Genomic DNA, 16,326 nt, shown 5'->3' on the forward strand with positions numbered 1-16,326 from the left:
AAAAAAAAAAAAATGGTTCCAGGGGCGCCTGGGTGGCTCAGTCGGGTAAGCATCCGACTTCGGCTCAGGTCATGATCTCACAGTCCGTGAGTTCAAGCCCCGCATGGGGCTCTGTGCTGAGAGCTCGGAGCCTGGAGCCTGCTTCAGATTCTGTGTCTCCCTCTCTCTGACCCTTCCCCATTCATGCTCTGTCTCTCTCTGTCTCAAAAATAAATAAACATTAAAAAAAAAAAACGGTTTCAATGGTAAATCAGAAAATAAAGAAGGGGCTTCTGGGTGACTCAGTCAGCTGGGTGTCCAACTTCAACTCAGGTCAATGAACTCGCGGTCCGTGAATTCAAGCCCTGAGTCAGGCCCTTGTGTGGACAGCTAGAGCCTGGAGCCTGCTTCAGATTCTGTCTCCCTCTTTCTCTGCCCCTCCCCTACTTGCGCTCTGTCTGTATCTCAAAAATAAACATTAAAAAACATTTAAAAAAAGAAAGAAAGAAAATAAAGCAAAGGTTAGGAGCAGTGGGTTAGCTCTTTTGCAATCATCTTTTACTTGCCTTGTGCTTTTTTACTTTGTTTTTCACAGCTGCCCTTATCGATTCTAATGACTCTTCGTCTTCTAATGCAGAGTTATTTTCTTCCTCCAATCCAGTTTCAAAAAGGTCTTTATCCACAAGAAGACAGCCACTATCATTAAATGGCTGTTTCACATCATCTTCCTGGACAATGCATAAAGACAAAGCAAAATCCAATCACCCAAACTCCAATACTTCACATCATAAGGTAATTTGGACCAGGCCATAAAAAGCCCATAATGTATCGGTAGACAAATATTTGGCATTTTAGAACATTCTCCCTGGTTCCTACCCACAGCCATCTTTTGAAGTCCATGCTGTGATTTTATGCCACTGTCCAAAACCAACTTAGTAAAAAGTAAATATTTTTTTTAAAAACTCAAATACTTATCAAACAGCTAGTTTATAAAAAGATGTTTTTTTCTAGTTAGCAAACAAGACTTCTGACTTATGGATGCCTAAAAAAATACTCCTCTGAAAGTTCATTTTCATCAGATAACAAGCAGCAATACTCCATGTGCTTGCAGAGAAAATCAGAAATCCATTTACGGAGAATGAGACCAACAAGTTTTAAATTTTTTTTTTTTTTCAACATTTATTTATTTTTGGGACAGAGAGACAGAGCATGAACGGGGGAGGGGCAGAGAGAGAGGGAGACACAGAATCGGAAACAGGCTCCAGGCTCTGAGCCATCAGACCAGAGCCTGACGCGGGGCTCGAACTCACGGACCGCGAGATCGTGACCTGGCTGAAGTCGGACGCTCAACCGACTGCGCCACCCAGGCGCCCCAAGACCAACAAGTTTTAAATTACATACCTCATTACTCGCAATACAAACCAATCAACTTGAAGCTATATTCTAAGTGCAGAAACCTCAAGAACTAAAAGCATTTTTTTCTAAGATGTTAATCTGCCTTAGAAAGAACAAATTTAGGGGCACCTGGATGGCTCAGTCAGTTAAGCATCCGACTTTGGCTCAGGTCACGATCTCATTGTCTGTGAGTTTGAGCCACGCGTCAGGCTCTGTGTTGACAGCTCAGAGCCTGGAGCCTGCTTCAGATTCTGTATCTCCCTGTCTGCCTCTTCCTGATTCGCACTCTGTCTCTCTGTCTCTCTGTCTCTCTCTCTCTCTCTCTCTCTCAAAATAAAATAAAAAACAGAAAAAGAACAAATTCATTCATTTAAATATACCTCATTTTTTGTTTCCTTCTTTTTTAGCCGCCTGATTTTTTCCATCTTTTTTTCCTCTTTCTCAAGTCTTCTCTTTGATTTTACTTTTGCTTTTCCTTCCATTCTTTCTTTATCATGTTTGGGTTTTTTGGAAATCTTTCTGTCAACTGTAAAGTCCACAGAGTTTTCAGATTGGAGACTCAGCTCTAAGCAAGGCGTCACCTGGGTTTCAAGATTTTCCTGATACAAAGACTCCTCAATGTCACTTCCAGCACTGTCTGCCAGAGTTTTGTAAATCCTTCTGACTTTTCCATTTTTTCTGGCATATAAGTTCTCTTTATTTTCCTCCTCAACGCTGTCGTAAGTTTTCTCTGGAAAAGCATTTGTGTCCTCTCTTTCAGAATCACTGTCTTGTAGCAGCTTCCTGCTTTTCAATTTCTTACTCACAAATATCTCTTCATCTGAATCTGGAGAAAACATAATTTTTTTTCAGAGATCTACTATTATTTTGTCTTCCTCCTGGTCCCACTACTCCTAAAAAACATCCAATTACCCAACTGCTGTGTCACCTTGTGAAATTATGTAACTACCACTAAGAACTGATTGTAGCAAAGCAAATCTAAAAATAGGTTTTAAGAACCATTTTCCCTGGAAATGTCTCTTACTGAGAAATGTAATTATATATATTTACAAAGTGTAAAGTTGTTCTAATTCTTTTGGTAGGTGTTAAAAATCAGTTATTAAAGGATGAATGCCTTCAACCATGCAATGTGGTAGCTTCTAGACATTTTACACATTTAATAATAGAAATGGTTAATTTCAAAAAAGTATATGCACTATAATTTTGCTTTTATAATAAATAAGACAAACAATAAGGTTAGGCATTAATAATTTAAAGAATCAAGAGAATAATGAAATTAATCCAATCCACTTATAACCCAGGCCTCCACATTCTATTTCTAAAAATAAAATTACTATTACAAACCTCCATCACTCAAGGGCACAATTGTTCCACAGCTGCCTTGTCCACTGTCTGAAGGACTATCGGGTTCTTCCTGTGAGATAAGTTTTGGATCATTGATTTCTAGATGAACCTAGAAAATGAGAACACACTTTGCATTCACCAGGTGGTGACAGAAAGCTCTGAGTACATAATGATACACAAATCATCATAGGATCAGCAGGCTGAAATGAAGGGATGACATTAAGAATTACTGGACAAAGAAAAACACAAAAATTCACTGTTCACCTTTGAAGGATACTATAGAAGCAATGATTCATTTTGAGTAATGGTACATAAAAAGAATCAATCATTTATTACACATTTTCTGTTTGAACTGCTTCTCGGTGTATCCAAATGACATGTTAAATAACATCACAGAATTGCAATCCTGATGTGAAAAAAAAATCTATAGGACAAACCGTGTGTTACTTTTGGAATGAACTTCAAGAAAAAAGGAGAAAGAGAGGAAGGGGGACCTATATAGAGTTAAGATATATACACACATACACACACATATCAACAACTGCAATATGCACATTTTGTTTTTGTTTTTAATTTTGTTTAAGTAATCTCTACATCCAACGTGGGGCTGGAACTCACAACCCAGAGATCAAGAGTCCCACGCTCTACTAAGCCAGCCAGGCACCCCATGCAATATGCAGACTTTGGATCTTGATTCAAATAAACAGAGCACCTGGGTGGCTCAGTTGGTTAAGCATCCGATTCTTGATTTCAACTCAGGCAGTGATCCCAGGGTTATGGGATTGAGCCCTGTGTTGGGCTCCACGCTGTGTGAAGCCTACTTGAGATTCTATCTCTTTCTCTCTTTCTCTCTGCCCCTTTCCCCAGCTCATGACTTCTTTCTCTCTCTTTCTAAAACAAAATAAATAAACAGGAAGTATACATCTGAGTCAATGAAATCTGAACACTATCTATTTAGTATTAAGCAATAATTCTAAGATTTTTAGGTGTGGTAATATTTGTGTTACCTGTTCCGGAAAGCCCTTATCTTTTAGAGATGTATAAAGAAATATTTTTGGATGCAATGATATCTGAAATTTGCTTCCAAATAATCCAGTGAGGGTGAAAGTGGATGAGCTATAAATGAAACATGATTGGCATGATTTGATAACTATTTAAGTTAGGTGATAGGTTCATTATACAGCCTTTCTACATTTGTATATGTTTGAAAATTTCCAAATAAAACCATTAAAATGTTTTTTAATGTTTATTTTATTTATTTATTTTTTTAAATTTACATCCAAGTTAGTTAGCATATAGTGCAGTAATGATTTCAGGAGTAGAATCCAGTGATTCATCCCCTACATATAACACCCAGTGCTCATCCCAACAAGTGTCTTCCTTAATGCTCCTTGCCCAGTCCATCCCCCAACCCATAACTCCTCCAACAAGCCTCAGTTTGATCTCTACGTTTGTCTCTTATGTTTTGTCCCCGTCCCTGTTTTTATATTATTTTTGCTTCCCTTCCCTTATGTTCATCTGGTTTGTATCTTAAATTCCACATATTACCAAAGTCATATATTTGTCTTTCTCTAATGTTTTTATTTATTTTTAAGAGACAGAGGCAGAGTGCTAGTGGGGGAGAGGCAGAGAGAGAGGGAGACACAGAATCCAAAGCAGGCTCCAGGCTCTGAGCTGTCAGCACAGAGCCTGACGTGGGGCTCAGACCCACAAACAGTGAGATCATGACCTGAGCCTACGTCAGATGCTCAACTAAGCCACCCAGGTGCCCCTCAAATAAAACCATTTTAAAGGTCACAAGTAGAGGTGCCTAGGTGGCTCAGTGGGTTAAGCTTCTGACTTTGGCTCAGGTCATGATTTCCCAGTTCCTGGGTTCCAGACCTGCACAGAGCTCTGTGCTAATAGTGTGGAGCCTGCTTTGGAGTCTATATCTCTGTCTCTCTCTGCCCCTGCCCCCCACCCCGGCTCTCAAAAATAAATACAACATTAAAAAAAAAAAAATCACAACTAAAAAGTATAAGTAGGATGGGTATGTTAGGTGACATGACCAGTCAAGTAACCAGGCTGACCCTAGAGGCCAGGTCTCCTACATCCCTGGTGTTCTTAGGGCTCTGACTTGACTTAATAGGGGGGCAGATATTAACATCTGTAATGTAGTCGAGCATTACTCACCCTAATGGCTTCTCTAACAACTATTAAATTGTTTTAAATGTTTGGTATAATTATTAAAATAATAACCAAACATAACAGGTATTAAGGAATCACTGAGGATCATCACATATGTGTTGATGATTCTCCCAACACCTGAAGCAGTAAGATTCTTTGTGGATGTGGAAACTGAGTTTAGATAACCACATAACTCAGTACATGCTTTAATCACTTTCTTCTATGCAATTTATAGCAGTATCTGCCACAGTCAGGGCCAGGAACAGGGCAAGAACAGAGTCAAGTCTCAAAAACCCCTGTAATGGAGATAATAGTACAACATTAAAAACAAACAAACAAACAAAAAATCTAACTGGAAAATCATGGCTCATGAGGTCAGCCTACTACTTTTGTAAATAAAGTTTTATTGGAACCAGGGCCAGGATTATAGGCACCTGAAGTGGAGTAGTGCAAGCGCAGGGTCAGATCTTGTCTTTATTTAAAAGTTTTATATTTTGTTCCAAACCATATAATGGAATTTTTGCTTTAACTTTTATTTTTAAAAATTGCATTGAAACATTATCTTAATTACTGAGTTTGGGGAGCCCTCTTAAATTTTGCTCCCAAGGCTAGTGTCCCACACTAGTCCCGGCCCCAGAAAAGAACCGGGTTCTGGAAACAGATGCTTCTATGCCCAATCCTGCCAGCAATCAAACCACAAGCCGAGAGGGCCCGACACTCCTACTTCTTTCGGGGTCGCGTTGGATGACCTCACAGGCCCTTTGTAGATCCAATTCCGAACTCCCAAAGACTGCCGCCGTCCATTTCCGGAGAATCCCGCCCCGCATCCCAGCGGCCCGGGTCTGCCCAGGCCTTCCTCTTTTGGGGGGCTGGACAAGGAAGAACTCCGGCGGCAGGAAACGCGCCAAAGGGGAGGTGGGCGGGCGTGGCCGGCTGAGGAACTGCTGGGCGGCCAGCTGCGCGCGCGGAAGGGACCAGAAGCGACGCCGCCTAGCTCACCGAGGCGCGGGAAGCCCACCGCGGGACCGGACCGCAAGAGTCGCGAGCCCCAGGGGCCATCCCGCCAGGCCCGGCCGCGCGCCGTGCCGCCACAGTGCCGCCGCGACCCGCTCCGCCCGACTCGACCCCTACCCCAACCCGCCCCTCGGAGCCAGGCCTCCGCAGCCGCGGATGGCGGCAAGTGCACGAACCCACCTCAGAAAGTACTTCGCCCGTCATGACTCCGGCTTCCTAGCGCTTCGCTTGTGACGGAGCGGGTCTCCTGGTCCCTTAGCCGGAGCGCAGCCGCTCCCGCGGTCTCCAGCCCGGCAACACAGTTCGAGGTTTCGCGCCCAGCCAGAGTGGAGGCCCCGCCCTAACGAGTTGCACCAATCCGGAGGAGGGTTTCTACATGAGGCCACGCCCCTATGCCGTCCTACCAATCACGAAGCACCTTTGACGAGCCCGGAGATTGTAATCTGGGTAGGGTTGGCGGGTCTGGGTTCCTCTCGTCTGTTGAACCTAAGTGAGCCTGAGATTCTCCTGGTTGCCAGGCGGTCGGGGCCCTCTGGCTTCGCAAGGCGGTACCAGGAGAGTGGTGGCCTTTGAGCTTTGACCCTTGCCACAGCGCACTGTGAGGAGTAAGCCTTCTGGGCTGGATGGAAGTGAGCTGGGAGAAGATCCCAGGGCAACCGAAGGCACCTGTGGGGATTTTCTCCAGGACCTCCATCCCTGGAGCAGCTAGATCCTACTTCCTCCTTCTTGTACATAGCATTCATGCCACTGAACAAACAGACAAGTTTTGTGGGCTGCTCGGATACCAAAGAATATCCTTGGATAACCTTTATAATTTTACTTAAATTTAATTTGAGGATGCAGAAAACATGCACCCATACCATTTCTAGACTTTTTGGACAAGACATGAAAAAGAATAAAAGGTCTGGAGTCAGACCAATCCCAAACAATTCTAATCCCTTGTCATTTTGCTAGTTACTGTCTTTTTGCCCCTCCAGGTCCATTCTCTGTCTTTCCTTATCCTGCTCTGTCCAGCAAAGGATGACTTTTCCCCACTGCATTACCCAAGCTCCCTTGCCCTCTGGCTCCTGGTTGAATCAAGCCCCTGGGAAGTACTTTACAAGATTACTATAGGGAGAAGATCAGAGGGCACCAAGAAAGAAAGGCATGGTAGTTACCATCCCCACTTCATTCTCGTGATCCTATCCACTTGTAGGGTAACCAACTCATCCCGATTTTCCCAGGACTTTCCCAGTTTTAGCATTGAAAATCCCATCTCCCAAGAATCTCAGTTCCAGGCAAACCAGTATAATTACCTTATCCACTGGCCTCCTCTTCTAAGTTTCCAGCTTTAGTTGGGTTCAGATAAAAGTTCTCTTTCTTCATCTTTCTTTACCTCCTCACCACTTCCCAACCCACTTTTGCCACACCAACAAGATCCCATTATCCACCCTCTTCTCTTGCATCTGTCTAGCCACGTTTTCATCCACTTTACTATATTAATTGCTACATTGATGATTTACAAATATCCGTCATAGCACTCCTCCTTCATATTTGAAGGGCTAATATTTATCAGGGGCTTACTTACCCTGTGACAAAAACAGTTGCAAGAATTTTGCAAACATCTTATTTAATCTTCAGAGTAAATTAAAAAAAATTTTTAATGTTTATTTATTTTTGACAGAGAGAGACAGAGCATGAACGGGGGAGGGGCAGAGAGAGAGGGAGACACAGAATCCAAAGCAGGCTCCAGGCTCTGAGCTGTCAGCACAGAGCCCGACGTGGGGCTCGAACTCACAGACCATGAGATCATGACCTGAGCTGAAGTCGGATGCTCAACCAACTGAGCCACCCAGGCGCCCCCAGAGTAAATTTATAAGGTAAGTAATACTACTATCTCCATTTTAGCAGGAAACTAACTTTTAAAAAGGCTAGTAACTGGTGGAGCCAATCTTCATATCCTGCTCAGTCTGACTCCAGAGCTCAAACTCTTCAGAGAGACCTTGACTGAGTCCCCTCTACGTTCTCCCTCTATCCCATGTTCTGGTTTCCCCAATAACACCTCTGCCGCAATTTTATTTTATTTAAATGTTTATTTATTTATTTTGAGAGGGGTGGATAGGAGGGGCAGAGAGAGAGAATCCCAAGCAGGATGTGGGCTGTCAGCACAGAATACCACGGGGCTTGAATCCAAGAACCTTGAGATCATTTTCTGAACTGAAATCAAGAGTCCAATGCTTAACTCACTGAGCCATCCAGGCATCCCTGCAATTTTATTTTTAGCTATTTGTATATTGTTGCTCCAAGAGGACAAGCACTTTGTTTGCTTTAACACCATATCCTCACTATCTAGAATAGTCGTTCTCAAACTTGAGCATGCATCAGGATGATCTGAAGGGCTAGTAAAAAAGATTGTTAAACCCTACTCTCAGAGTTACTGATTCATTATGTCTGATGTGAGGCCAAAGAATTTGCATTTCCAACAAGTTCCCAGATGATGCTAGTGCTGCTGGTATGGTGACCATGCTTTTTTGAGAAGCAAGGGCTTAGAACATATCTGGCTGGGGCTCCTGGGTGGCTCAGTCAGTTGAGCGCCTGACTTCAGCTCAGGTCATGGTCTCGCGGTTCGTGAGTTCGAGCCCCATGTTGGGCTCTGTGCTACCAAACAGCTCAGAGCCTAGAGCCTCCTTCAGATTCTGCATCCATCTCTCTCTCTCTCTCTCTCTCTCTCTCTCTCTCTCTCTCCTCCCCTGCTCATGATCTGCCTCTCTCTGTCTCTCAAAAATGAATAAATGTTAAAAAAAAGTTTAAAAAAAGAACATATCTGGCTCATTGTAAGGAAATCAGTCAATATTTGTTGAACTAACTTGATCACTTGACAATTATAATATTATTCTTTTTTTAATGTGCATTTATTTATTTTGAGAGAGAGAGAGATTGGGGGAGGGACAGAGTGAGAGGGAGAGAGAGAATCTCAAGCAGGCTCCACTCAGTACAGAGCCTGATGCTGGGCTTGATCTCTCTAACTGTGAAATCATGACCTGAGCCAAAATCAGCCAGATGCTTAATCGACTGAGCCATCCAGGCGCCCCAACAAGTATATTATTCTTGAACTCTGTTTGGAAGTGAGTAATTGAGATAATAGTCCTGATATTAGCATTTTCATAACTAATTAGCATTTTGTTCTCTTTGAAAAACACCTATTCAGCCACCAGAAAAACAAAAAAAGAGAGTTCTGATTTCAACAATGAGTGGAATGAGTGAGCTAGGAAAGGGAAACCTTTTATTCTATTAATTAACTATGCTAATCTAAAGTGAGTCTGTATTTGGAATTAACAATCTACAGTTTCAATTTTGGTGGTTGGCACCATAATCCATCATTCACCAATTTAGAAACCTGGGAGTCACTTTGACTCTTCTCTCTCCTTTGACTCTCAAGGTTAATCATCCAACAAGCTCTGTTTATGAAGTTGATAGATGGCAGCAAGAGGAAGCTCTGGGGTGTTCACTTTGCAGAGATTAGCCTAAACCTGTCCAATAAATGACTTTGTAAACCTAGGTAAGTCATTTAGCTTCTTAGAGCCTTGCTTTCATTATATTTAAGTAGAAAACACTGAATCCAATCCAATCAGATCAGACTGAATTTCAAATGGATTTAAGTGGCAGATCACCAGGAAGTATTTCTACAGGAAATACTTTGCAGTACTGACCACACCTAATCTGGTCATAGAAAGTAGACACTACTAGTATCTATCCTTATGTCACATAAAATCAATATAAAAAAAGGAATTCTGGGGGCACCTGGGTGGCTCAGTTGGTTAAGTGTTGGGCTCTGCACTGACAACTCAGAGCCTGGAGCCTGCTTCAGATTCTGTGTCTCCTTCTGCCTCTTTGCCCCTCCCCCACTTGTGCTCTCTTTCTCAAAAATAAATAAATAAACATTATAAAAATAAAAGGAATTCTGGGGCGCCTGGGTGGCTCAGTCAGTTGAGTGTCTGACTCCTGATCTCAGCTCGGGTCATTATCTCCTGCTTCATGGGACTGAGCCCCGCATCAGGCTCTGTGCTGATGCTGTGAAGCCTGCTTGAGATTCTCTCTCTGCCCCTCCCCTGCTCGTGCATGTGCACTCTCTTCTCTCTCTCCCAAAATAAATGGATAGACTTAAAAAAACAATAACATGAAAAAATAAAAAAGGAATCCTGACATTACATATCCATGAAAAAATAAGTCACAGGATTTAACGTGGTCAGCCTATTTGAAGGTTGTATTTATAATTGCTCACTGGCAGACAAACGAAAGCAGTTTGCAAAGGCTTATGAAAGTTTAGAGGGAACAGTTGATTAAATTATGTTTTCTTTCACTCTTTCTGAACACTGAGAAAGCCTCCCATGTTAAATTTTAGTACTACTATTCTTCTGGAGTTAAGTGTGAGAAATGGCTTGCTTTTTCTAAAGTCCTAGGCAGCTAAATCTTTATCCCTGGAGAAACACTGCCACCATGTGGCAGGCCTCAGTCATGTCATGCTATCTATTGCCTGTAGCCACTCTATTCTAAAAAAAAAATTTTTTTTTTCATTTTAAAATTATTCAAAGAGTTGTTTAAATTTTTCCTTGTGTGGTGAGATAATTTCATCATTCTTTTTAAAGAATCTTCTTTCAAAAATAATTTCATACCGTAATTCCAGTTTAAATCTTCCCCTGGAGGGTGCCCTGCTAAAAGGCCAAGGGCTATTTTTCTGGCTTAATGTAAGTACCCCTGACCTTTAAAACTGGCACAGGAATTGGGGCACAGGACTTGGAGCCTGGGTGGCTCAGTTGGTTGAGCATCCGACTTCAGCTCAGATCATGGTCTCGCAGCTTGTGAGTTCGAGCCCCACGTTGAGCTCTGTGCTAACAAACAGCTCAGAGCTCCTGAGTCTGCTTCAGATTCTGTATCTCCCTCTCTCTCTCCCCCACCCCTGCTCATGCTCTGCATCTCTCTGTCTCTCAAAAATAAATAAATGTTGGGGCACCTGGGTGGCTCAGTTGGTTAAGTGTCCGACTTTGGCTCAGGTCATGATCTCACAGTTTGTGGGTTCTAGCCCCGCGTCAGGCTCTGTGCTGACAGCTCAGAGCCTGGAGCCTGCTTCAGATTCTGTGTGTCCCTCTCTCTCTGCCCCTCCCCCGTTCATGCTCTGTCTCTCTCTGTCTCAAAAATAAATAAACATTTAAAAATAATAATAATAATAAATGTTAAATAAATAAATAAAAATGAGACAGGACCTGACACATAATGGGTGCTTACTAAGTAATTGTTGAATGAATGATTAAAATACTGTGGCCTAAAAAATATCAGGGCCTTTTCCCAAGGCATGACAGCATTCACACCATCAACTATTTTTGTATGTTGAAGGTCCTTTACTGCAACTTTTGGCAAGCTCAAGTACCTATCAAATATTCATCCACTCTTTCAACAGACCTTAAGCATCTATTTTTAGCCTATTCTAAACATGGAGAATACAAAGATTAATAAAATTCAGTCTTGTTCTCAGAGAACTCCCATTGCTGGTTGGAGAGAGGCAAATAAATACGCGTGTGTAATAGTAGAAGTGTGTGTAAGTAGCTGTGGGGCCCTGAGAAAGGCAACTGACTTTGCCTGGGGTAAGCCAGGGGGAAAGGACTCCTGAACTGAGTTTCAAAGATGGACTGGAGTTCTCTAGGCTAGTACAGAGAGGAGAAGGCATTTCAGGTATGTGTAGGGGCTTGATAAAGCATGTTGTGTTTGGGGAACTGAAAGTAGGTCAGTATGACTGGAGCTCAGGGTATGTGTTGGGGGGAGGGGGGGAATGGCCCGAATGAAGGCTGAAAGGTAAACAGGGAACAAAAAGTCTGGAGTGCTATGCTTAGACTTTAGTTTTTAGACAATATGAACTAGGCAGCTGGAGGTGGGGGTGGGGAGTGTTAAGAAGGAGAGAAACATGGCTAGATATATGTTTGAGAAAGATTATTCTGGCAGGGTATGAAGGCTGGATTGGAAGGGGATTAGACTGGAGGCAGGAAGACCAGTTGTCTAGGTGGAAGATTATAGGGATCTGAACTAGGTCAATGGTAGTAACAATGGAGAGGAGGAGACGGATGGGGGAAGAAAGGAGGCAAAACAGAGGAGAGCTTGTTGAATAATTTATCTTGAGGGGCGAGAGACAGTAGAGTCATGGAACTCTGATGACTCTCAGGTTTCTGGATTGGTGAGGGACCAATTATGGTGCAACTCATCAAAATTGAGAATATAGGCAATTAATTCCAAATACAGGCTCAGTTTAGCTTGGCACAAAAGCTTGGTTAAAATGTAGAATAAAAGGTTTCCCCTTCCTAGGTGATCCCTGTTGACACATTATCCAAACTGGAGCTCTCTCTCTTAGCTTTCTTGGTGACTGAAGAGGTGCTCCCCAGGCACAGGCCCATCTCTCTATTCCATTTCCAAACTGCTATCCGTGCAGTATCCAGAACCTCAACTCAGCAGCTTTTTGTGTTCCATTCATATACCTTTTCCTTAATTTTCTTTTCCTTTCTGGCTACCTACCCAGGGGGGGGAAAATGTGTAAGAAAAATTCCTCTGCCCTGCTTTATTCAGTCTTTTTTCCTCAGGCTTTGGCTTCATTTTTCGCAGAAACCCAAGTATTTTCATGACCCAACCCTCCCCTAAAGCCCTATAGACTTAATGGCTCGGTGATGCCAAGAGTGTTTATTTGGACATCAGCATCGTCAGCACTTGGTCAATTATACCTCAATCACATATTCCTCAACCAGTTTAGGAAGACTAGACCCCTATGTGTATGTCTAGGGACGGGGATTCCATCACAGAAGGATAAAAGGGATCTGCTCCACTCCTATTTTCTATTAAATTTCAGTACTTACCTATGGGCAGGCTAATGCCTACTTCAGACATGTCAGGTAGTCCGACTGCACCTAGAAGGGCAGAATCTTTTAAAAAAAATTTTTTTCAACGTTTATTTATTTTTGGGACAGAGAGAGACAGAGCATGAACGGGGGAGGGGCAGAGAGAGAGGGAGACACAGAATCGGAAACAGGCTCCAGGCTCTGAGCCATCAGCCCAGAGCCTGACGTGGGGCTTGAACTCACAGACCGCGAGATCGTGACCTGGCTGAAGTCAGACGCTTAACCGACTGCGCCACCCAGGCGCCCCTAGAAGGGCAGAATCTTATAGGAATATAGCAAATCCTTCAAGCACAATATAGTTGGAGAAGGAACACTTTCTAAGACAGGAGGTGGTACTGGAGAGACAAAATAGCATTGTTCCTACTATAAGCCCAAAGGATGGTTTTATTAGTGGTATTCAACCAGGGGATTTATCACAGTTGTCATAGTGACCCCACGTTTACTAGAATCTAGTGGGTAGGGCCAACATTGCTAAATGTCAGTGAGAAACACTGAAAAAAGCATAGAGGAAGATGGAGAGTTTGCGGTTTTTTAAGATTTTATTTCAAAATTTTTTTGATGTTTATTTATTTTTGAGAGAGAGAGAGAGAGACAGAGAATGTGCGTGGGAGGGTCAGAGAGAGAAGGAGACACAGAATCTGAAGCAGGCTCCAGGCTCTGAGCTCTCAGCACAGAGCCCAATGCGGGGCTTGAACCCACAGACCTCAAGATCATGACCTGAGCCAAAGTCGGACACTTAACCGACTGAGCCACCCAGGCACCCCATGATTTTTTTTTTTTTTAAATAATCTCTGCAGACGTGGGGCTGGAGCTTAATAACCCTGAGATCAAGAGTCCCATGCTCCACTGACTAAGCCAGCCAGGTACCCCAAAGGAGAATATTTTAGGTAGGGAAGATGGAACGGGTAACAGCACTGAGACAGGAATGATGGTAAGATTTTCAGAGAATTGTTTAACCCGTGACTTCATAATGATGGAATGGAAGGTAGGAAATAGAATGTCGAGATTGCTGAATTAAATTCAACTCGAAAAGAATCTACAGTGTCTTTTTGGAGTCTGAATGCCTGCTAGATACACGGAATATGTATGCAAGGATAAACCACACACAAATAAATTACAGAGCAGATTGTGATAAGTGCTATGGGAAAGATATGAAATCTGTGCTCTGGGAAGCAGGATCACAGCAGACCTTGAATATGCAGCATGGAACTTTAGACAGTTGTTCATTTACTCCACAAAGCTTTATTGAGCATTGTGATGGATTGCTAGAATAATCACAGCTCTTTGTATCCTCTGCCATCTAATTCTCAGGTCTCTTAAATCTGTCCTTGTAACAAGGCTGTCCTTGTTACCTGCAGTGATGAACAAAAATATAGTGAAAGTAACATTGTATATATAGCTTCTGAGACTAATCTTTAAGGAGCTTTGCAGCTTTTACTATCATTATATTAGAATACTGTGGCTACCATTTAAGAAACCCAAGGTATCTTGTTGCATGGGCCAAAGAGAGGAGAATCAAGGCACTTTGGCCAATAGTTAACTGCTAGACTTGACCATCTTGGATCATCCAGCCGTATTGAGCCTCTAGATGAACGCAACCATGTGAGCAACCAAAGATGACACCAAGAAAAGAACTGATTAACTAAGCCTCGCCAAATTACAGAATCGTGGGCAAATAAATGTGGGACTACATTTTAGTAGAGTTTGGAATAATTGAAACAAGCTCTTACCTCCTGACCTCCATGGGCCAGGCATAGAAAATACAATTTTAAACAAAATTTCTGCTGTTACAGGGATGAGAATCTTATAGTAGAAGATAGATAATAAACAAATAAGTAAGTATATAACGTCAGTGATAAATGTTTTGGAAGAGAAATAATGGATGATAAAGAGTTAGAGAGTAGACCCTGAATAGCTAAAGCAATCTTGAGAAAGAACAAAGCTGGAAGCATCACTCTCCCTGGCTTCAAACTATATTATAAAGCCATCGTAATCAAAACGGTATAGTATTGGCATAAAAACAGACACATAGATGAATGTAACAGGATAGAGAGCTCAGAAATAAACCTACAAATGGGGCACCTGGCTGGCTCAGTCAGTAGAGCATGTGACTCTTGATCTTGGGATGGTAAGTTCAACCTCCATGTTGGGCATAGAGCTTACATTAAAAAAAAAAAAAAAGTTAAAATAGAAAAAAGAAAGAAACCTGTGAATATATGGCAAATTAACTTACAAGAAAGGAGCCAAGAATATAACAACAGGAAAGGACAATCTCTTTAATAAATAGTATTAGGATTAAAAAACATTTTTTTAATAAATAAATAGTGTTAGGAAAACTAGACAGCCACATGAGAAGAATGAAACTGAACCACTATCTTATACCACACACAAAAATTAACTCAAAATGGATCAAAGATTGGAATATAAGAAACCATAAAGCTCCTAGAAGAAATTATAGTCAGTAAGCTCTTTGACATTGTTTTTTGGTGATGATTTTTGGGATTTGACACCAAAACCAAAGGCAACAAAAGAAAAAACAAAGAAGTGGGATGATATCAAACTAAAAAGCTTCTGCACAGCCAAGGAAACCATCAACAAAACAAAAAGGCAAATTACTAAATGGTATAAAATATTTGCAAATCATATATCTACAAGGGGTTAATATCCAAAATATATAATAAATAACTGATACAATTCAATATAAAAACAAAACAAAATAAACTGATTTAAAATTGAGCAGAGAGGTGGAAATGTAAACTGGTGCAGCCACTCTGGAAAACAGTCTGAAGGTTCCTCAAAACATTAAAAATAGAACTACCCTATGACCCAGCAATCACATTACTAGGTATTTATCCAAAGGATACAGGTGTGCTATTTTGAAGGGACACATGCACCCCAATGTTTATAGCAGTGCTATCAACAATAGCCAAAGCATGGAAAGAGCCCAAATGTCCACCAACGGATGAATGGATAAAGAAGATGTGGTATATTTATACAATGGAGTATTACTGGGCAATCAAAAAGAATGAAATCTTGCCATTTGCAACAACATGGATGGAACCAGAGTGTATTATGCTGAATGAAATAAGTCAGTCAGAGAAAGATAAATATTACATTACTTCACTCATATGTGGAATTTAAGATACAAAACAGATGAACGTAGGGGAAGGGAAGCAAAAATAATGTAAAAGCAGGGAGGGGGACAAAACATAAGAGACTTAAATATGGAGAACAAACAGAGCATTGTTGGAGGGGTTGTGGGTGGAGAGATGGGCTAAATGGGTAAGGGACATTAAGGAAGACATTTGTTGGGATGAGCACTGGGTGTTATATGTAGGGGATGAATCACTGGATTCTGCTCCTGAAATCATTATTGCATTATATGCTAACTAACTTGGATGTAAAGTTAAAAAAATAATATAATAATAAAAAAAGTCACCCTCTCCCCCCCCCAAAAAAAAGACATTTAAAAAAATGAGCAGAGAAGTGTGCCTGGCTGGCTCAGTTGATAGAA

General features: G+C 41.8%; 1 protein-coding gene across 3 annotated transcripts in view; it reads right to left on the minus strand.

The window, feature by feature from the left end:
• CLSPN (claspin) overlaps nt 1–6,291 on the minus strand; it is a 32,922-nt gene extending 26,631 nt beyond the window's left edge. For all 3 annotated transcript variants that reach the window (XM_040469074.1, XM_040469066.1, XM_040469081.1), the window contains exons 1-4: nt 6,079–6,291; nt 2,719–2,827; nt 1,755–2,200; nt 546–707 (exon numbers count right to left, since the gene is read on the minus strand). In XM_040469074.1, the coding sequence (XP_040325008.1) occupies nt 546–707; nt 1,755–2,200; nt 2,719–2,827; nt 6,079–6,102 (741 nt within the window). In that variant the 5' untranslated portion in view covers nt 6,103–6,291. The remainder of the gene's footprint in view (nt 1–545; nt 708–1,754; nt 2,201–2,718; nt 2,828–6,078) is intronic.
• Between the last annotated feature and the right edge of the window lie 10,035 nt (nt 6,292–16,326).

The sequence above is a fragment of the Herpailurus yagouaroundi genome, unplaced genomic scaffold (assembly GCF_014898765.1).
Source record: "Herpailurus yagouaroundi ecotype Mexico unplaced genomic scaffold, PumYag 77, whole genome shotgun sequence".
Classification (NCBI taxonomy): Eukaryota; Metazoa; Chordata; class Mammalia; order Carnivora; family Felidae; genus Herpailurus; species Herpailurus yagouaroundi.